The following is a 23,194-nucleotide window of genomic DNA, read 5'->3' on the forward strand; positions in this document are numbered from 1 at the left end:
TTGACAATGTAATGGAACAACAGTTACTATTTTAAAACTAATTGTATTAGATCTGAGTGAAATCCCCATACCTCATTATGAATCATTAGAAGGCTGCTATTTTTATAAATTAACATTACTTTGACTTTTATTATTAAAGTTGCCAACTTCAACAATCATGTAAGGGTCTGATAGCTTTTTTATTCATTGCTTTTCTCAAAAAAGAACACCAGTCCTACACTCAAGAAGGGAAAAAGAATCCCTCTGTGGTATGACATTGTATGGACAGGTACTTAGCATTAGAGAAAATGTATACTGCAAAAAAGGGAACAGAACTATCAATGTCCAGCACATGACATGTGCTGTGGCCAGTAGGCCATTTAAAGTAGATTTTTCTTTTTGCTCTGTAGTAGCCAATGTCAACCTATATTTTCTTCAGGAGAGAAAATTTTTTGTGGCATATGAGAGGGACAAGAATCCTCATTTTGTTCATGGTTTTTTCAGGAAGACATGGTTAACTGACAGCTTAATAGCTTTCAAATAGACTTCAGTTAACTTTAATTTAAAGAAGTGAATAGAGAAGGAATTTGAAATTGCAGCATGGTATGGCCTAAGAGTCACTGCTACTAGTGTTGAACTTGGCTTAGTCATCTTTGTGGGGATACTTAGATATTGTAATAGTTGTCTCATGACAAGTCTATTTGATAGCAGGTAGTTGTAACAGCTCCTGATCGTAATTTCACCTATGAAATTAACAGCTGCTTAATTAGGGCTCAAGATGATTGGAAAGTTGTGTGTGTGTGACACTGAGGATGGGAAGGAGCTAGGACAGGATAATTGTGTTCCTTAAAGGATTAAAGCATTCAGATCTTCCCTGTGCTCATGCAAATTAACTACATACTTCTGTTTTCGTTTGTTTGGTCATGTTTGTCTTCATGAGAGCTGTGAGATTTTGGATAGTTTTGAAATGAGGCTCAGATGCTGAACTGCCAAAATAACATCCTGATTACCTAACAAAAATCATACTAGGCAGCTGCAATGTCTGCCAGCATGTTTCTCGTTTTCTCAAAAATAAGGAGTTTTACTGCTTCCAACACCACAGTTGAAGCCACTGCCTCACACGTCGGGTTCCTCCCCTGGCTTGATCTGAGAACTTTGATTCCACAAATATGACATGCCCTAGGATGACAAGAACAGCTTGAGTGAGCTGTTAAAAGCTCTATGAGGCCAAGTGTGGCCCTCAGACACTGGAGGAGAAGGTCCTCTCAGGACAGCCCATTGCCCATGGGAAGCGTGAAAGCCTTCATCTTCAGTGACTTCCAACTACATCTCTTCTGTTACTGATTTGAATGAACTAAATATCATGAAGAAGAATATCACCTGATTCCAAGGGCTAAAAGAAATCTCACCTCTTGGGATCCACGATTTTGTAGAGTTTTCCATTGTGAGTCTGAGTCATACTTTTACTACTTGATAAAATGTAAACTTCACCTGTCGAGAGAAACAACAGTAAGCTAATTCACAGCATGACACTGTTGCCTAGCAATTACTACTTACCACCCTGTCTATCATTTATATCTCCATCCCCCACACCAAGGAAGACCACTTGCCTAAAGGTTATGGCAGCATCTCACATCCAGAATGCAGCCAATTCTAATCACTTCTTTCCATATCCTACTCTGACTCCTACAGCAGCGAATAATATCTCTCACGTGGATTATGGCAACAGACCCATGACACAGCACTACCTTATTTCCTCCTTGTTCTATGTTTACTCTCAGTGTTTACCCTCTAGCCATCCTTTTGGCACTGGGAATTGAACTTAGGGCTTTGTACTTGCTAGGCAGGTGCTATGCAGCTGAGCTACATCCCTGGCCCAGCCATCCTTTCTGAAAGAGTTAGATCATGTACGCTATATCAACTTTCTTTGTTCCAATACCCTCCAATGACTTCTTGTCTCTCAGAGCAAAATCAAGACCCAACAGTAGCCCATTTAGTCTCCTGCTGCTGCTCTGACCTCATCTAAAACAGTTTGCCCCTTGTTTACCCTGTTCTGGTCTCACTGGCTCCTTGTCCTTGAATATGTGAGGCCAATTCTATCTCTGGATAATGTCTGTCTCAGGCTCCTATAGTCTTGTGGGTCTCTTCAAGGTTTCTTCCTTTAAGATTGAGCTTAAATCTTAGTTTTTCTGAATGTGCTACTTAAAATTTCACCTGCTAGACTGGGAATGTAGTTCAGTGGTAGAACTGTTGCCCAGCCTGTATGAGGTCCTAGGTGCAATCCTCCAGTACTACAACAAATAATAAAATAAAATAAAATAAAACTGCATCTTATCCAATTCCTCCAAGTCCCTCTTCACTACTAGATTGCTTTAAAGCACTGGTTAACATACAGACCATATATGTATATATAAATCGCTAGTGTCCTCCTACTTTACAACATAAATTTCATAACAGCAGTTCAGATTTTTTGTCTCTTGATCTGCCCCTGAATCCCCAACACCTAGAACAGAGCTTATCACAGAATAATGTACAGCATTCATCTTCCACAAACACATTGTTGAAAGAATACATTTTATCTTGATTCATTTCTGCCCAAGACTGAAAGTCTTGGTTAACCCAAGTTATTAATGCTAATTAATAATTTGAGGTCAGATGAAATAGACATGTTCATTTTAATATTTTGCTTTAAAAATATGTTAGGATGCATTAACATAAATATGGGAGGGATGGAAAAAGACAGGGACTCTATAACTCCTCCCATCAAGCTATTTTCATTTAGGAAAGAATCAGCCTTGTCTATTACCAGTTCTTCCATATAGGTCAGCATAACATAATAGAATACATGAACAGAAAATTAAAAACTATTTATGATTGTATGTTTACAAGGTTTTAAAAATTATAACTGGTTCCCACTTATGAAATAGCCCTTCACTTATTATACATTGCCCTATTCAATTTTTATTTGTGTACCAAGCACACATAAATACTTTTGTATTCCTGAAAAGGATGTCACAAGGTTCATACTAAAGACAGACTCCATAGAAAAAATAAAAATGAAGTTATAAAGCAAAGGAATCTTTATTTTGCCAATAGTTTATTAGCTTATCTCTTTCAATCTTTACAATAAAGACATCTTGATTTTACTATTTAAAATGTAACACACATGTATGATTTTTAGCATTTGGAAAGTTAAAGATTTTATATGCTTTATATTTTGGTTCTGTTCACAAAACAGAATACTATTACACTACACAGACTTTTGGAATATTTTTTACAATGATAGGGATGCTAATATGATGGTGGATGAGTAGCCTTTCTAGCATGTCTGGGAAAACAAAAATGGTTCAATCACAATATGCACATATTCACCTTTCACTCTGTCACAATTTAATAATTTTTAAAATCAGAGATGGAAGATGAAATTTAAGTTATTTTACAGATTATGTTTCTGCTCTTTGGGAGGGTTAGAAGATCCTAAAGGGAAAGCTAATTGTGAAAGTTTTCAGAGCTGGAACAAGATTGGATGGACTTCTTTCCATCTCTGTTCCTGTAGCTCTGACTTACGTCTTACACATTTCATAAATCTTGTCTGAGGCCCTTATTAATCTAAGTGAATGGAATTATTTCTAATGAATTCTTCATTTAATATAAAAAGAAAAACAATGCGGACTTTTACAGAAAATACTCTAATTTATGTAAGAAGCATGTACTGTTCTCTTTCTATGCCTTCTTTATCCACTTCTGAGCTAAGGATATATAATAGCCATAGTTAAAAAATCAATGTTAATCCTTATAATTTAGAGTAGAGAATAAAAATTCTTGTTCTGTTGATTCATTTTAGTTTCAATTTCTTCTTGTTCCCTAAAGCTACATACATTTTGATAAACATGCCAAAACATATGGTATCCATGGATTGTCTGTAAGATAATTGCTATTTTATTGAAAAGATTTATAACTCAAATTATTTTGTACAAATTTCATGCTGCAATGGACAAGAGATAGAGAGACAGAGGGAAAAAATAAATTTTAGATTTTGATAATTGTTCTATTCCAAGACATGTGGATAAGGGGAAAGGTTCCCAGATAAAGGATTAATATATTACTTTTTTTTTGTATTTAAGACAGGGTGTACAGGGTCTCACTATGTAGATCAGACTCATAGTGATTCGCCTATTTACAGCCTCCCAAGTGCTGGGATAACAGGCACGTGCCACCACGCCCCAATCAATCAACATCTCAGCATGCCCCAGGGGTGGGGCTGGCACAGCAGGCCCGGGGATCAAATACCTAGTCTGCCTAAACAGGTGCTTTAATCTGCTGAGCTATTTGGTTGGCCCCTAAAATATTACTTTGATAGATAATCAGAAATATCATCAGGCATTTTGATAGTTTTTTTTCTGGAAGTTTGCAAACCTTTTTCTTGCTCTTGTCTATTATTCTTCTTTACTAATTTTATTATTTCTAGAATGGAATTAAGATTCTAAGACCCTCAGGAGAATATTCTTGGAAAAGATTATGTAACTGGACCACCTTTAATCTCTCCGGTAGGTCATCATTGCTGGGTTACGTTCCCAACAAATGGGAGATGAGACTGTTGTTCTTCAGGGTGGAGTACACCTTCCTGAGCAAGGAAGTAAGAGTGGAACTTAGTGGAAGTCACAGAAGTAACTTATACTGTACCTAATTCATCTTCTCCAAATCCCAAGATGTGACCCGAAAAGTAGCCTCTACAGGACCCGCTAGTGCCAAGGCACAGTGGTTTTTCTTGCCATTGTTTGGTCACAGGACTTTGCTGAAGAGTTAAGAAATTCCTACAACAAAAACATAGTGTCAATCTACAATAAGAACTTTTGCTTGGAGATCACAGTAAAATGTTTGAAATAAAATAGCTGCCACAGACCTGACTTCCCAAAGGAAAAAATAATATAACCCATCCTGAGTGTAAGTCCATGTGTGAAATTCTAATAGGCGAAGAGCATGCTAAAGATATTTTGTTCACGGGTGAACTAAAGTACCTGTGTATAAGAAAGGCCCCTTTCTTAATCCAGAGGATGATACAAAAATTTAGGCTCAAATTTAATTTTCTAGTATTCCTATGTATAGATACAAACTTCATTCTATTGCTCAAAGTCTTAAAAATCTGGTAAAATAAAAGAAATTACAGTCTCCCAAGATAGTTTTAAAATATTTTTTATAACTCATGTAAAATATGTTTCAATTTATTAATTGTCATGGTAAATTGCTATTGAGGATGAAGGGACGAGATTATATAATATGAAATGTCCATCTAAAGACTTGTATGTTTTTAAAAATTACTTTATGAACTTGATCAAGTCTTTTGAAAGGCACTGCTTTGAAAATCCTTCATTGAATCTTCCATATATAGTATAACAAAAGGAAATAATATGTATGCATGTTCTAGGTCGGAGGCCCAATGGGGGGCAGTCATTTTTGTGTGCTTTGTGGCACTGTACCAACTTATCACAAATATGTCATTTGGTACATGACCCAATAGAGAGGAAGCCCCTGATGTTTGTCGCAGGATGTATGGGGTGTCAAGAAGCATACCCATTGCGGTCTCCAAATACGTAGCTTCCATACAGTCTTTCAGATTGGCAGCCTCGGTAAACAAACCCACCAACCAATGGACCATTACTGAATGGCTTGAATTCCAAAAGTGATGGCTCACTTTCTGAAAAGAAGCAGAACATTAGATTAAATGAAACACATTTTCTTGAAGTAAAAATAATAGAGGCCAAAAAACAAATGTAAAGTAATTGTACTCTGAAATATGTGTCGTGATGGATCCTTCCTCTGTGTATGTACTGAAAAAATTAGTCTTTGTTTAAATATGATAAAAACTTAAAGATCTCTGCATTCAACTTAATGAAATGAAAGTGGGTTGCAAATACTTGCCATTGTTACAACTGACATGGTACACTAGGTTTTCAATAGAATTTGAATCTAGATATTTTGGTAATTTTAGAATCAAAATACTTTTAAAAACAATTTTCAATATTTCTTTTAGAAATGCTTTTGCTTATTATATTTAATAAACTGAACCAAACATGTATAACTTATATAAAATATTTAAAAGTTCACACTTTAATGAAAGTGAAAGCATGGTGCCTAAAAGGCTATGAAAATTGTATCTATTGTGCATTTTAAAATGATCCCTTAGTCAAGTAATATCTTCACTTGATATATCCTTAATAGTTTTGTTTGTAGAGTTGTATGGTTAATAATCCATGCCAATAGTTCCTTTTGAATTACAAGTGTGTAGTCCTATTTCCCAGTGTTTCCACGTCAGCTAACACGTACTTGAGCGTATGCACACTAACTGCAGTGGAAGAGCTCTAATGCCAGTTACAAATTAATCTGAAAATAACTTCATCATATTTAATGTCAAATAACTCACCATCAACAAGCAGCACTTTACCAAAAACTTTTGTGGAAAGACAGTAATTTTAAAGCCCTCTGCTCCTCCTTCCATGCGACTATAGTAAGCAGATATAGAATAAAAACTAGAAAAGATTAGAGAAGTTTTAAATACTCAGCGCTCCACGCAGCAGCACCACTGAATGATTAAGGTCATGTGCTTTTGCATCAGGGAGCTCAAATCCATCTCTTACCACTTTGTGGCTTGTTATAATTAACCTTTCTGTGCCTCGGTTTCTTCTTCTGTACAATGTGGCCAATGATAGTGCTTACACAGGCACATTCTATGAATGAGATGAGTAACGTTTGTGAAGTGTTTTCTACAAGGGCTGGCATGTGGTAAGCGCTGTGGATGGATGTGATGTGCGTGAGAATTCATAAACGCAGGGTTATTAATACTGCAGATCATTTTAGCTGAATCTCAGCTAATGTGATTATAGAATTTGGTTTAATCTACAGATGCAGCCAGAAGTCCACAAATCTAGTGCCTCATTTGAATTTTTTTTTGAAAACCACATTATACTTTGGTTTGGCCTTCATAAGACACACACACACACACACACACACACACACACACACACGCACACACACAAACCCCTGAAAAAAAAATAACAGAATACCACATGAACTAACACAGCTGGTTAGTTCCTGGTGCTAAATAAATATCTGTATTGAATGAGTAAATAGGAGAAGCAATCAATTTAATAATCTTAATCTACTATGTTCCCTCAATCCTAATAATGTTTAATATATTGCTTCCTTCAAAAGGAATATACTAAAATATTAAAAATACCAAATGTTCTTGCACTTTATTACCCAGTTTTATATTTTGTGTTCTCTCTAAATATTTTAGTAATCATGTTATTAAAAATCATGTTTAAACATCCCATTCCCATACCTTGTTTTCATAAATCAATGACTTACTTTGTCTAAAATAAACACTTTAAAAAAACTTACATTCTTACATAAAATGCTTATACCTTGCCTAATTGCTGATGCTAGCATGTGGGGCATTGAGAAATTTCTCACATTTAACATTTAGTGCTGTTTATAAAATGTTTGGACAAGTTCTGCCTTATTAAATTAAGTAAACAGAAGTTATTCATCTTGATTCTTAGATGAGAATCACACAAGCAACTTTTGAAGCAATTAAGTTATTTGGATCCATTGAGAACCCTGGGATCCACAGGACATGGAATTATCCCAGTAGAATTCGGAAGGCCTGCAAGAGCCCCAAGCGAGCAGTAAACTCTCTGGCCACTGTTAGGCAAGTGTTTTTATGTTTTCTCAGGTGCTAATTTTGCAGAAATCCTTTCTCCTTCAATTAAGATGCTGAAACTAAACTCAAACTAATGCAAAATCAACAAATTACGCTTGACTTACCATAATCTTTTCCCTTTATTATCTGTAGGATTCTGGCTGATCTGTTTTTTCCATTGGAATCTGAACAAAGTATTGTTAAATTGATGTTTATATCAGTGGGATGTCGATCCACAGCACATCTGCATAACAAAAGAGGTGAAAACATTTTAATTCATTTTTTAAAAATTTTCTTTTTTACTTTCTTTCTTTTTTTTGAGGAACCAGGGGATTGCACTCAGGCCCTTGTGCTTGCTAGGCAAGCGCTTATTCTACTGAGCCATCTCCCTGGCCCCTTTACCCTTTAATTCCTACTGGGGTATCTTTCAAACTCAGCCTGGGGATTCCTGACCTAGAACAAAATGCCTTGTGGACTAGCAGAGGATCCTATGGACAACTCAGTTTTGATTTGTTAGAAGTTACTGAAAGAATCCTCTTGATATATTTGTTTATTCTGTTGAAGCTTAATTACCTCTGGAATACATTTCTAAGTTTCTTTGAGTAGCTCCTTTCATTATGAATGTGCACATTGTCTCAAAACAATTGTCGGCCTGTTGTTAAGGAGTATTTCATGTACAGTATTTGAAGCTGGGCATGGTGGCGAACACCTGTAGTCTGATACTGGGGAAGGTGAGGCAAAAAGGTCATGACTGAATTCAAGGTCATCTTTGGCTACACAGCAAGATCTTGTCTCAAACACAAACAAAGCAAAAAATTTGGTAAATTATAATGAATACTAATTAATGTCATCTTCAACTCACAACTACAATGTGACATTAAAGGATTAGTCCTGTATTTCCTAGATAGATCACTACATTTTAATGCTCAGGATACTCTAATAAAGGAAAAAATATGTTCCAATTCATGGAATAAAATTAACTGCAGCCAGTCCCTGGAGGCGCTTATACATCAGTAGTCTTCATGTTCTTCACCCTTCATCTGGGAGTGCTGGAATATCTCTGATTTAAGCCTCTGGCTTCAGTAGGACAGGAATTGCTTGAATGTTTAAATTGGTAAAGTTCTGGGGTTAGGGGAAGAATAAAGTTGAATAACATAATTTTTATAGTTTTCAAAAATGTGGAAAACAGGACCTCATTGTCTTTAGCATTAATCTTGACACTGTTGACATTTGGGGCCAGTTCACCTTTATTTGGAGGAGCTGTCCTGTAAATTACGGGATGCTTGGAATCATCTCTGGCCTCTACAACTAGACCACTTTGGCTTACTCCACCCCCATCGCCAGTTGTAAAAAATAAAAAATGGATCCAGACACTGCCAAACATTCCCTAGAGACAGAATCATTCCCCTGAGAATCATTGTTTTAAGCTAACAAAAATCATTAATCACATACGAACTGAAATCATTGGATCTATTAAAAAATTAAAAAAACCTTGAACGTGGGTACTAGGTCTTAAGAGACATAAGAGTCAGTAGTAATTATTGAAAAGCAAAACAACACAGCTGTTGTCTCCAAATGATTCCATTGGTAGGGAAGCTGCCCCTGGCCTGCTAAGGATGGGTGATCTGGCTGGGTGGCAACAGTCCCTTTATTGTCCTCTGTAACTCAGTGACTCACAAAATACAATGCCTGGCAGGGATCAGGGCAAAGACATATTGTGATTTAAGGTGGAACTAAATTCACAGGGGGTAAGAAAATTTTCCTGCATTGTTTTTCTTTTGAAGATGGAGAAACTATGGGGAAAAGAGGCTTGCCTTGTTTCCAACTAGAAGTGGCAAATCTAGATGGAAAGGCCAACTAGCTCCCCCAGACATAGAATGGCTAGAGGCTGAGAGTTAGCTCTGGCTGCACACCAGGTCCACTATCTGACCCTCCTAACCTTCAGATGTTATATAAAAAAGGGGGTTAGTGAAACTGAGCAGGATGGTAATATGATGGGGGCTATGTATCACTGTCCTTTTGTCCAAACCTGTAGAATGAATGTACAGAACAATGTGGAGTCTAGCTGATTGTTGTGCAGTACTTGTTCATCGATTGTAATAAGCATACCATTCCATGAGGAAAGATAATAATACTTGTGCAGGGTTAGGGGTTACTATCCTAGAAGCATCTGTATCTTCTGTTTAATTTTGCTGTTCCAACCTCCAACAGCTCTAAAAATAGTGTATTTAAAGAGAGGTATGAGGTGTGGGTAGGGGATGGATGTCATCTACCTCCAAATACTGCTGAAAGTTTAAAGGGGAGACTGTCCAGGGATAGCTATTCAACACCCTGCAGCAAGGTGCTTACAAACAGTTTCATTTTAGCTAAATATTATTTTAGTTTCTTTTCTGCTTTATTAAATCTTTTTTTTTTCTCTCTCTCTCAAAATCCACCTGGAGGGAGGAAGAATATAAAAACCGACTTTTCCTTCAGCCTGCTGCTGCCAGGGGCTGTAGGGCTCCAGGGCACAGGCAGCTCACCACACGTATGGTCTATAAAGCCTCTCATCCTGTAGATCTGCACCACAGCTCACAACCCCCAGGCAGGTTGCAAGAAAGCTCCCGTGGGACCATGGTGACTCAGGCTGCTCTACTTCAAAGTGCTGCTCCATGGTGGCATCTGTGAGTTGTGAGCTATAGGAATGGAATGTGACAGTTTCCTCCACATCCGGAGCCCACCTCAAATATTCCCCGTCGAACAGATTTTAAGATCGGCTGAGATGCCAAAAAGGAAATGAACTGTAGACTTGAGCTTTGATGGAGGGGAGATGATGGGCATGCGGGATTAGAAAAATAAAAAGTTGGAGAAATATTCACCTTGCACATAGTGAACACTCAATAAACATTAAACAGCAATAATAACTTAGCTAGTAAATGAATGATTGTGGCCAGATGCCACTTAATAGGTTATAATAGACCAAAGACCAGATTGGGCTTTCATCATAGAATTTCTATATTATACTTCATAGTATTTTTAAGTGTACTTAAATTTCACATGCTACATGCTTCTTAGTTTTCCTTTTTATTAGTTCACTATTAGTATACAGTACCAAACAGGTAATATAAATGATTTTATCTATGTAATTATCTTTCAAGTAAAAGATATTGATATTTAGCTCAGCTCCCTGAAAATCAACATTGCACCGATCTGATTTTGTGAGAGGCTGTGACAGGAAGAACTCCCAGGTGTCACAGACTTCTGTTGTGCTTTACCTGTAGATTGTTGTTTAATCATTACAACACTGTTACATTTGCAAGCACTATGGTTTAATGTGTCTGGCAAAGTTCTGTGTTGTAAACTTAACCCCCAGGGCAACCAGCAGCACCAAGGGGTGGGACCTTAGGAGGTGAATGGGTCATGACAGCTCTGCCCTGAGGAACGGATTCACGCTACCAGTGCAGGAGCGAGTTCCCGATAAAACGGTCATTTTTCCACCTCTCTCTCCACCATGGGCTATGTACAGCAAGGAGGCCCTTACAAGTTGCTGGCGCCATGCCTTTGGACAGTCCTTGGAACCTGAACCAAATAAATTCCTAGCATGTATAAATCACCTAGTCAGTGGTATTCTTTCATAGTGGCATAAGACAGATTGAGACAACAGGGAATATAAAATTTTGAAGTGTTTAAATAAACTAAAAGCCATATTAAATCCTCAAATCATGAATCTCAGTCATAATGCTAGTTCCATAAAGTTTAATTGTAAGCCCCCCCAAAATTTTGAAGTTAATTTTTCTCTATGAGTTTTTTCTTTGTCTGATCTTCTTTTTCAATCTGCTTCTAACATGAACAGAACAAAGAGAGCCAAATACTTGCCTAGATAAAAACCTGGTATGATGTTAGGAACCCAACCTTGGAAACCACCCTTGGCTGCTCTGTGACTTGCCACCATCTTTCTTTTCCTACTTCCCAACCCCAGGCCTTCATTAAGTAGGCAAGAGAGGAGCCTGCGTTCTCACCTGCCTGGGTCGTGGAGCCCATAGGCAAACACTTCTGGAGGCTGGTTGGTGCTGTTGAAGTGTGGATTGCTTTGTGGGATGGAGTAAGGGACAGTGCACATGTCTGTGTCCACGTCCAGCCGTAGCACCGAGCCTGTGAAATCACTGCGAAAATGGGGAAGGGATAAGCGTTTCCTGCTCAGGTTATACCTTCACCTAGACTATGTGACAAGGTTGCTGCATGTATAAAAGCCACATCCCCTTGTGTGAGACAAAATCATTCACATTCCAGGTCCCATATGGTTAGAAATGAAACCAGTACATTCTGGTTCCGTGTGAGGTGCTGAACTAGATGCAGCCTGAAGGTGGCCAAGTCCTGGAGCATCAGTAGCACGCTGTTCTTCTGCATCTGTCCCCTTTAATTTTGGCCCATCCATGTAATTTACATCTCCCAGGATGCAGAGTGGCAGGAAGTGACACATGTGCAGGGATGTGCACTTCTCAATGCCAAGTACAATAGGGGAAGCCCCTGCAGCACAGAACTGCACAGCAGTAACTCATTTCATGACAAAAGGAAACATAGGCAAAATATGGAATCCCTCTGCGTATGTTGACAAGAGAAGTTAACTAGGTATGCAAGCAATGTTCTTCAGAGGTGGTTCTTAACTCACTGCTTCAGACCCTTTCTCCTGACAGTATAAACATTTTAGCATCCAGAGGTACTGTGGTCCAGTTTTTACCTTAACCCATCCATTTCTTCCATATCATCCAGTGTGATCATCCCATCCCCGAGAATGATATACAAAAAGCCTTCAGGACCAAAGAACAGTTGTCCCCCCAGATGCTTTCTGTGGAGCTCTGCAACTTCAAGAAACACTCTTGCTGTTCTCAAATCAACTTGATGGGGATTTTTCCTGCATCATGGGGAGGAAAAGATACCAACATTGCTAAAGATGTAAGGTGAACACACTAGAGAGAAAATAGTACACAAATAAGAAAGCAAGCATTTGGCACGCGAAAACAAACTTGCAAAGAGCACATAGAAGTTATCGAAACATTATAAAAATTTCTAAACTTTAGAAATAGTGTTTAAATTGAAAAATAATTGAGGGAAAATACTCAATTCCCACAATTGCCCCAAGATAGCCATGTAGGGTTTTAGGTAAGGTAGAGATTTTATTTGAATCACTGCCACTATATGGCTACTTATTTGTAAGTTCTAAATCAAAACGTTATGATGTGATGAAGGAAAAAATAAGATCACAGAATTTGTACGTTTTGAGGCATTTTAGTGATACCTGGATACTGTGTATTCCACAACCCTAAGAATGTGGTCATGAGGCCCCATGGCCCAGCGCTCTTGGTTGGTGGTGTAAGACACATAGAGCTTTCCATTTTTCTTGTAATTGGGATGGAATGCAAGGCTTAGCAGTCCTCTTTCATCTCCTCCCTGCAGTCAAATGAAAAACACAAAGAATTGCGAAGTTAATTATGTTCTTTATTATGTTTCAACTGGAACCCCAAAAGAGTTTCTTTCTTTCCTCTAGATAATCTTTGCCCAACTGCTCTTCTTTTCTCCTTGTCCACTGCACAAAAAGGATTATAAAACATTTATTTCGTGGAACACTTTAAGGGTTAGAACAAGACAATTGTCTTGGGTGGTTATCTATGCACAAGAGCCTTATACCACTTTTGTCAAGTGATTTGTGTATGTAATCTTGGGAAGCTAGGAAGACAAGTTTAAATGCTGTGAAGAATTCTTTCCTGGGTTACTAGGTTGCTTGTAGTTCATGGAAGACAAATAAAAAGGTTATAATCAACAGCCACTTCTAATCCAAGTCCTCAAAACCTAAAACACAGTGTGGGCTGCCAACTCCCACTGTCTTGGCAATATGTTTAGAAAACAGTTAAATTGCTTGTGTAATATGTAAACCTTTGTTTCACCCAGAGGCATCTACATCAGTTGTTACGACGATGGTGGTCTCTTCATCACAGCTAGGTAACAGGCAGCCTTGGCCTGTCTATATAGAACGAGGTATTTTTACATGCATCCCTTCCCTGGATAAAGGACGAAAAGTGGGAAGAGAGTGAAAGGCCAGGGCTGGGGTAGATGGGGGAGAAATACTAGAGAAGAAAGCGGACACTAGGAAATAAAAGAAAAATCCCAAACAACTTTCTTTTGTTATTACATGAATGTCAAGGATTGTATACATTAGGCATGCCAAATGCTGTAACAATGAAAACATCATCATGTTCTTAAATAGAAAGGCATTTTATCTTTTCTGCTAGTTCAGCTTGTTGAAATTCAATATGGCCTTAGCATTTGTTTTATCCCACTAGTAGTCTAGGAATTTCTATAATGAAATCAAAGCATCTAAAATTATCTAGGTTGGAGACTTAAATTTCATATTCTAGTAAGCCAGTGAACATTTTCTCAGCAGCCTGACGAATTACCCACAGTGGGGAAGAACGTGGCAGCAAAGCTGAGCGCTGTGAAAGCATAACTGTGCAGAATGCATCACCTACTGATTCAGTCAAACACCAGGCTTCTCCCATGGCACAAGCTGCCTGAAGGTCCTTCAGAGCCGCTACCGGAGGAAACAAAGTCCTGTAGTCCTGCAACTCCCTTTATAAAATCATTCTTGAGAGTTCAAGCACTCTCGCGTTCACCTCTCCTGGAAAGCACATGTTACTAGCAAAGCACACAACTACTTGTAGCTTGTAGGCTGCAGAGATTTCAGAATTTAAAGTTTTAGGGCAGGCCAAAGAGCTCAGCGGATTAAAGCTCCTGCAAGCAGGCGCAGGGCAGAGAGTTCGGTCCTGGACCTTCCAGCCACGCTGGCTCCGGGCCTGCCTTGAGTGCCCGGGCCCCGCCCCCGCCCCCGAGGCATGCTGAGACAGAAATTGAGACTGGGCATGGTGGTGCACGCCTGCAATCCCAGGGAAGCTGTAAAGAGGCAGATCACTATGAATCTGATGATCTAGTAGTGAGACCCTGAACACCCTGTAGACCCTTCCCTAAAATAAGTTAAAAAAATTAAATTTTTAGGTATAAAATTCATCCAAAGTTTAAGAGCACTACAAATGACAAAATGATTGTAAATATCCAAGAATTACCAAATCATTCTTCACGCATCAAAAATTTTGACCCTTTTGCTGGCTGTGATATGCTTCATTTTAACTTAAATCATTAGCTAAGACAGTAATGACTATGATTAATGAGTGAGCTTCTTCTGTTTTTTTGGGTTACCTTGTTTTGATGATTTCAATATTAGCTGGATGTTGTTTTTCTTTTTATATCATTATTAAATAATGTCTCTTGGAGATTTCAGGAGCCGGGACCTATAACTAAGGGTGGACTGTGGCGAATTCTTGGCACATCTAAATCTCCTTGACAGGCTGTCCAAGGAGTCCAGGGAGAGCTTTCGTTTGCAACCAGCCGCCCTTCCAAATGTATTGCTCTCTAACGCTGAGAGTGCAGGCTAAGTGCTGCGTGCCGGCTCACTAAGGTTTGTGCTCACTCTAGGAAGCTTTTGTAGGAAGTAGCTCTTTGTAGTTTTAATCAAGTTATCTGAAGAACGATTTGAATTGGAGAACAATGTGGTCTAAGACTGTGCTGGTTGCTTTCTCAGAAATCAAGAATGTAGATTAACACATTGAAAGAAAACACATGAAAAAACTTTAAATTTATAAAATAGTAGACAGCTGCTCCTTTGGGGCATCCCTGATTAACTTTTGATTATTATGCTTAATCATATTCCAGGTATAAATTAGTACTCTGATTGGTTTGGAAACTCGACTCTTTAAATTATTTGAAGGGAATACTTTCATAACTATCTTGATGTGAAAAATTTAATGTATTATGGAAATATCCTGGACTGTTTCTCAAAATCAGCTTTTGAAATGGTATAACAGGACTCCTAAATGTTCAGAAATTAGGAGGGACAGATATTTCCCTGCTGTGCCAGGAGATTAAAGTATTGATAGTCTCACATTTCACTTGAATTAGCCCTTAAAGTTAGTTAATTTAATTAAAATATGTTACTTGCAAATCATGACTTAACTGTCAAATGCAAACCTAACTTTGAGGCCTGGGTCACTTTTCAAGGACTCTATGGAGATATATGTCCATTGGGCATTGGTGGTCAATGTATAGACTTTGTGATGGGGTCAGTTGGAGGCCACACCACCAGTAATACCACCACACATCCATGGCCCCTGGGCCTTCATGGCTGCTTCCTCTCTACTTGTCACCAAGACTTGTCCTGGCCTGAGAGCCTGAATGTTGGCATCTGGAGCCAGGACTGGCCTGAAGCCCAGACATCCTGGCCTCCTGTTATTCCTTCCTATGATTTTAGCTCCCTCTACCCCAGCTTGGCTGGCTGTGTTCACAGACTCATTCTGTTGGTCTGAGCCTTACTTCCAGAGGCTGCCTTCTCTTCTCTCTCTCAAAAATCTGAAAACTCAGCCTTAGAGGCTCAGCAGAAAGAATCAGCTAAGGCCTGTGCCAGTGACACTCTTCGCCAACTCATTCCCATCATTTTTCCTCATGATAGGTGGCTTTAGGGCTGAGAGTTTATGGGATCAAAGTCATGCACTCTATCCAGAAATATCAAATTAATGAACTGCTTCCAGGTAACGTTGGGGGAGAATGATTGGCATGCTGGCAGAAAGGGGAGAAAAACAGTTATGAACGGAGTGGCAAACAGAAGATTCATGGCCCAGTGGGCCTCAATTTTCAAAGACACTGACTTTTAACCCATACATTGGAGGGCTGTTAATGTCCAAATATTCATATTATACTTTGGACTTCATTAATAGTAATGAACACTTTGTGTTTATGTTGTCTTTCTGGGAATGTACAGACACATTGCTAAAATGAAATTGGAGACAATTGGGCAACAAACATTTTACAGACAGTGACTTATGGTTTCCTCTATCTGGGTAATTTCTTAAATTCCATGACTGGAGTCTGACCCAAGCATCATGAACTGCCATGACATCCTCCCTCTCCCTTTCTTCAGCTCTCCTAATACTACTCCGACTCTGGCCAGTTCCACGCCAAGCATAAATAAACGTTCAAAACCAGGCTGTTAGATGATTTGAAAATAATGTTTCTACACATACACTTTAGGACTTAGAGATTGACTCATCTTTCAGAAAAAACCGTGAATATCTTCTCAGGCATTTAAAATAAGTAATTAACTACATGCCCTTCAGCTTACAGAAGCAAGTTCACAGGGGCCACAAAAAAGGGAAAACCCCAAACACAGTACTGATGGCTTTAATATAAGATCAGGTCTACCCGTAGTTTTGAGATAAACCATTCTTTTGTGAGCAGGTTGTAACCATAGTCAACTAAGACTTCTAGCCTTTTAGGAATAAACAGCAGCATATAGCTGAAAAAGAAAGGTAATCATAAAATGGTTATAACAGAAACATTGTTTATTTTTTCTTTTAGGAGGGAAGTTATGGGGCATTAGTCTTTGTAATTTTATCAGGAAAAAATCATTTTCTTCACATATTCTATATGGTTAACCTACCCTGAATTCTAATTTTTAAAATTAATCTCTTTGTAAAGTAATCTCTTGTAGATGATAGAACTGGGGAATTCTGACCTGAGGGCTAGAAGTATATTACTCATTTTTGCAGTTTTTCTTAGTGACCTTTTGACAAAGTATAGACTAACCTTACTTTCAGCCTTAATGCCCCTGCGACCTTAATTGCCCTTTGTCATCTAAGGTAATTATTCACAGGTTCTGAGCAGTAGGATAAAGGCATCCTTCAGGGAAGGGCATTACTGTGTCTACCATATGGATATTTTAATCTGTTTTTTTTTTTTTTTTTTTTTTTTTTTTTTTTTTTAAAAAAAGGACCTAAGCATTTGTAATTTAATCCTTCTTGGCCATGGCCTTACTGCCCTGAACCCAGTCCGACGGTACTGTGAAAGCAATGAAACACATAATAGTATGGTGCAATGATCAACAAATTACTTATTATTGCATTATCAAAAAAATTCTTGGGGCCGGGGAGATGGCTCAGTAGGATAAGCACTTCCCTGGCAAGTGCAAGGGTCTGAGTTCAATCAAAACAAAACAAAACAAAACAAACCCCTGAAACTTACTCATCAAGTATTTATTGAATACCTACTAGATATTAGGCACTGCTGGGTGTTGGGAAAAATAAATCAGGGTATATCCTTATCCTTGCCCTCAAGGAGTTTATGTCTGGAACCTAATAAATACAAGTATAGTTGTCAGGTATTTTGATCCCACCATTCTTTGGATGTTGACCTTTTGAGAGTTTAAGCAATGCTATATTATTAGAAATCACATGGCTGAAAAGTAAGATGAGAGAGTGGGTAAATATTCTGGATAAATTTTGACAAAATAACCTGCATAATGGTATTTGAGTTTTCCCTAAAACTTAGTGAAGAAAAAATCTTGGCCACATGGAAGCTAAACTACATGGAGAATGAAGAAGTTTTCCTGCAATAGTAAGACCACCTTCTAACTTATTCTATTTACATGATACAGTTGCATGGGATTAGTGAAGCCCTCTAGTTAATTTGGTATTCTCTTAATACTGAAGGAATTTCTAAGTATTAACATAACAGCAGAACCGTGGTATTCACCATTGTCTCTATGATATATGTTTTGGCAGTAAGGTAGGCTTTCACATTTTGCCATTAATCATTGTTTTCTTGTCTATATGTTGCTGGTATATATCATGAAAGGAAAGGATTTGGCCACTAACATAGGCACCCTCCCACCCCCAGCAAAACTTTGCTTTCTCTGAGACCAGAACCTTCTGCTATTTAGAAACAGAAAAAAACACAGGTTGTCTAACAATTGTTATTTCAGGTACAAAACCAGATTTATTAATTTTTCTATTGCTGCTGTAAAATTGTACCACAAACTTTGCAGCTTGAAACAACACAGGTCTGTTATCGTGATCTCTGGGGTAGAGTCCAACATGGGTCTCAAAGGCCATCAAAAATGTCAGCAGAGTTTAGTTCTTTTCTAAAGGATCCAGAGGTTGATCCATTTTCTCTCCTTTTCTGCCTTACAGGAATCACTTCTTTCCTTGGTTCACTTCTTCTTTCCTCCATCTTCAAAGCCAGCAATGGTTGGTGTAGTCTTGCACATCACACCACTCTGACTTCTTCTGTCCATTTCTGTTTTTAAGCACTTGTGATTACTCTGAGCCAACCCAGATAACATCGATAATCTTCCTGTGTGCTGTTGAGCAATCTTAATCCCATTGGCACTTTAACTCTTCTCTGGTGGTTAACTAATTGTCAACTTGAGCAGGGAGCATCCAGCTGAACTGTGTTGCATGGCTCTGGGCACAGTTTGGTGTAGGGATGGTGTACGAGAATGGGAAGGATTTCAGCCACTCTTCCTTGGCTGCTTTGGTAGGTTTTTTTTTTTTTTTTTTGAAGGAGCTTGGCTACTTTTTTTCTTTGGGAAGCCTCAATCCTCCTCTTCATCTTGGATGTCATCTCCTGGCTTCCGAGTAGAGGCCTCAGCCTTTTGGCTCAGATTCTTAAGCTTTTCAGCCTTATGGCACAGACATTTACGCTGTAACGACTGGCCCTTGGGCCTTTCCAGTGCAAAACCTCAGTCTCCCCTTGTGGATCCTTTGGCCTACCTATAGGAACTTGCATGGGACACTGCCATGGGCACTAAGCCCTCAACCGGATCCTTCGCATCTCCAGTGCAGACACACATCTTGTACTCTTCTCTGTCTCACTCGAGTAAGCACTGACTAGTACACACTCGTGGCCAGCTAAGGTCACATCTGTGGGCTCTAGGGAATAGGCTGAGGACATCTTTTGAGAAGGGACATTATTTTGCCTACCATATGGAGAGTTTAATTTGTTTTTTATAAAAGGATTCTGACATTTATAATTTGAGCCTTCTTGGCTGTGATAGGTTAACTAACGGTCACCCCAGCTGAAATGACTGCATCAGTGAGGTGCTGGGTGTGGAAGACCCACCTGAGGATTGTTATCAATAGCATAAAACAGAGAACTGGAGGTAAGATAGTGTACTGTTGATTCTCCTAGAGAAGCTTGTTGGGTTGTTTTTCCTGATGAACTTGGCTGCTCTCATCATCAGGGGAGCTCGGGACCTCACTATTGCTGAGGATGGCTGAAGTCTTATCAGGGGAGTTCTGCTCCTTACTTCAGGTGTTGCTTTTTGGCTCCAGTGTAGAACTCTGAGCCTGCTGGCACAGATTCTTCATCCAACTGGAGCAGACTTTCTAGCTTCAAACACTGATCTTTGGGCCTTCCTAATGCAGATTCTTGATACACACTTGCATAAGACATTGTCATGGGCTCTAGGCATCCAGTTGGACTCATAGGAGCATTGCTATGGGCCTTAGGTCTTCAGCTGAACTCAAGCAGGACGTTACTGTGGGACCCAGGCCCTGTGCTGGATTCTTTGGGTCTCTAGTGTGTGGACAGATCTCTTGTGCTCTTCTGCATTTGACTAGGGGGTGAATATTATAAATTAATCCTATAAATTATATGTCCTTATTAAATCCTTTCCCTTGCAAACTCTGACCAAACAATTGGCCATGGCCTCCTGTTAGCACCTGAGAGGCGCCTAGTGACATGCATCTGCAAGTTCAACAGGAGGCGCAGATACATCAGGAAAGCTCTGTTAGAGTAAGCTCATATCATAGCTGTTGTCCAGTGCTCCTCAGAATGAATTGAAAGCACCTTCAGAATCCAGGAGGAGGAACAGGAGAATGAAGCCAAAGACACCATTTGATAAAAACTATGACATATACGCACATCATTCAATCAAGAGCAAAGCTCCTGTGCTAATTATCTGGATATTCAAGATGCAGAAAGTAAAATTAAATATGGGAAAACTATTTCTACTGCTTGGTAGACAGGTTTTGCATTTTAAGGTCAGGAAACTGTATGGTTTTCCTTTGGTCACAAGTATCAAAAACACACTAGCTTTGAGGAGCTAGCTCAGAGGTGTAAGTGACTGCCTGGTAAGCTCAAGCTCATGCATTCCATCCCCAGTACCAGAAACACAAAACAAAGCAAAATAAAACACTGAAGGACACTGACTCCTTCACAGCTCTTGGAAAAGGTGAGAGGCAATGCTTCTCAATAATTCCAGAAGTTTAATTTAGTCTTATAAAAGGAATCAAGGCCAAGGCCCTTGAATAAACTTGTGGGAGGGATACATAATTTGGTGCTGTGGGACATTAAAAAAACATACATCTTGGTTTTGTCTTTATGTGCTGGCATAGAGCTTCTAAAACCTTTGGAATTTCCTGAGTGATAAGAATTTTTTTTCTTTATAAGAAGCTCCGCCCTGCAGACTCTTCCCTAAAATACAAAAACAAACAAATAAACAAACAGAAGTTCCTTGCAATTACACCCCATATCATGCTAATCAGTTGAAGAGTAGTGGGCCCCAAACCTGGAGGGGGTTTGGTAGCCAGAGGAACCAAACATGTAATTAGAGAGCTGGATTCTTTGATCCTTCCTCCCTCACTCTAGGAGAGAAGATGGGTGTTGGGTTCAGTTACTAATGGCCAGTTGTTTAATCAATAATGTTTATGTAGTAATGCCTCTAGATCCCTCCTAACTAATAGGATTGAGAGGGTAGTGTAGCCAGAAGGGTACAGGAAATCTACAGGACTCCTTTGCCCCAGTCTGCTGCCCTATGCATCTATTTGACTACCTCAGGGTTGTATCCTTTATAATTCCGGTAAGACCTGTGATAGAAATTAAAGTGCTTTCCTGTGTTTTGAGTCATTCCAGAGAATTATGGAGCCTGAAGGGAGAAGTATGTATTCTATGCTGGGTGTACAGCTCAGTGCTTTAATGTTTGGAAGGCCCTGCATTGGATGCCCACTGCCAAAACAAAACAAAACAAAAACAAAAAAGGTGTTTGTTTTGAAGTTGAACTGGAAAGGGACATGATACTGAGTTATTACTTTGTTACAACAAAATGTCATATATGTAAATTAGAAAGCAGGAAAATTCTGTACTAAACTGCATACTTCTTGAAGATGTCTTATCCAGTAAGTACCTCAACCATAGCTGAGGTTTATCATAAATAGTAGCATATACTGAGCCCTCATTCTGAGGCAGAGACTAAACCAAGTAATTTGCAAGTGGTATTTTGGATTTTATAGCAACTTTAGAACTTAATATTGTTTTATTATATCTTTATTGTCTGGATAATGAAATGGAGGCTTAGAAGGATTATGGAAATTGCCCCCAAAGCACAAATACAAATGGCAAAGCAGAGGCTGGCTGTGGTTGGAGGACAATGAATGCAAACTATTATGCTTTCCTGCTCTATCAAGTATGTCCTAAGTGAAGAGGCGAGTTTGTTAGATAGGTCTTGCTTTATCTTGGCCTTAACTATCCAGCAGAAAAGTGTAGAAATGAGGTATGAAAAGTGAAGCCATGTTAATATCCTGAGCTGTGGAAGCCATCAGATTCGGACATTGCCAGTCCTGTGGATAGCCCACTACTATTGTGGAGTACTGGGCTATATTGAAATATTTTGGTGAATTCATGCACCCACAATATTTGGATGGCCATGGAATACCCATCTCTGACAAAACTAAACAAAAAAAGGAGATATACATGAAGGACAATTTTGTATCTGTATATACAAAATAGTTAGGATAGATATATAGCTACTTTCTCTTAATTCAATAAGAAGAAAGATTTGTACTAATAGTGTTTGGACAGGATATCATGTCTGCATCTTGTGCTATGAATGACTACTACAAAGACAACAATTTGCAACGTATTAATTGTTGTAACTCTCCTACCAACCTGTTTCGAACCTGTCACATTGCATTTTTTTTCTCAATAAAATTAATTTTTAAAAAAGAGTGCGGGAACCAGGGAGATAGTTCAGTGGAATAAGCACTTGCCTGGCAAGCTCAAGGACCTGAGTTCAATCCCTGGTTCCGAAAAAAAAAAAAAAAAGAGTACATTACACTCCTGCACCCACACTTGTGCACAAATGAGGCAGCTTTGAAAGACTTACAAGGCTCTACAGCAGAATAAAATGAACTTTATACCTCCTTATTTTAACTCATAGATATTATTTTAATGTAAATGACCCAGTTGTTTAAATTTACATTTTAGATATAATGAAGCATATGTGCAATTATTAAAATGAAAATTTAATTTTGGTTTTAAGGCAGTGCTGTGTTGGTAAACAGACTATCTCAGGAAAAATTATATTACTTGCATAAATTATTGTGGTACAAAGACTCACCATGACCAATTTCAAACTGTCTCCAAGACATCATTGAGTACAGCATGATGGAGAACCATGCAGCCAACTCTGGAAAGCCTGCAGACATGGTAGAATATTGCTACTCCTCAATTTGTTATGGTCCCACATCATTACTCTGTTATTTTCTTTTTCTGTCTTAGAAGTTTGCTCTTTCAGTATTTCACAATTCATTTTCAAAATGAAATGAGGGTTTAAAATAAATAATTCACATGACAGGGAAGTGAAATTCCTTTTTGGAT

At 38.7% G+C, this 23,194-nt stretch overlaps 1 protein-coding gene across 2 annotated transcripts in view; it reads right to left on the reverse strand.

The window, feature by feature from the left end:
• The window catches only part of Hhip (hedgehog interacting protein), a 110,028-nt gene that overhangs the window by 16,820 nt on the left and 70,014 nt on the right, over positions 1-23,194 (reverse strand). For both annotated transcript variants that reach the window (XM_004645447.3, XM_023705722.1), the window contains exons 5-11: positions 12,954-13,105; positions 12,396-12,569; positions 11,677-11,820; positions 7,804-7,922; positions 5,551-5,674; positions 4,663-4,793; positions 1,389-1,470 (exon numbers count right to left, since the gene is read on the reverse strand). In XM_004645447.3, the coding sequence (XP_004645504.1) occupies positions 1,389-1,470; positions 4,663-4,793; positions 5,551-5,674; positions 7,804-7,922; positions 11,677-11,820; positions 12,396-12,569; positions 12,954-13,105 (926 nt within the window). The remainder of the gene's footprint in view (positions 1-1,388; positions 1,471-4,662; positions 4,794-5,550; positions 5,675-7,803; positions 7,923-11,676; positions 11,821-12,395; positions 12,570-12,953; positions 13,106-23,194) is intronic.

The sequence above is a fragment of the Octodon degus genome, unplaced genomic scaffold (genome assembly GCF_000260255.1).
Source record: "Octodon degus isolate 3935 unplaced genomic scaffold, OctDeg1.0 scaffold00227, whole genome shotgun sequence".
Lineage (NCBI taxonomy): Eukaryota > Metazoa > Chordata > Mammalia > Rodentia > Octodontidae > Octodon > Octodon degus.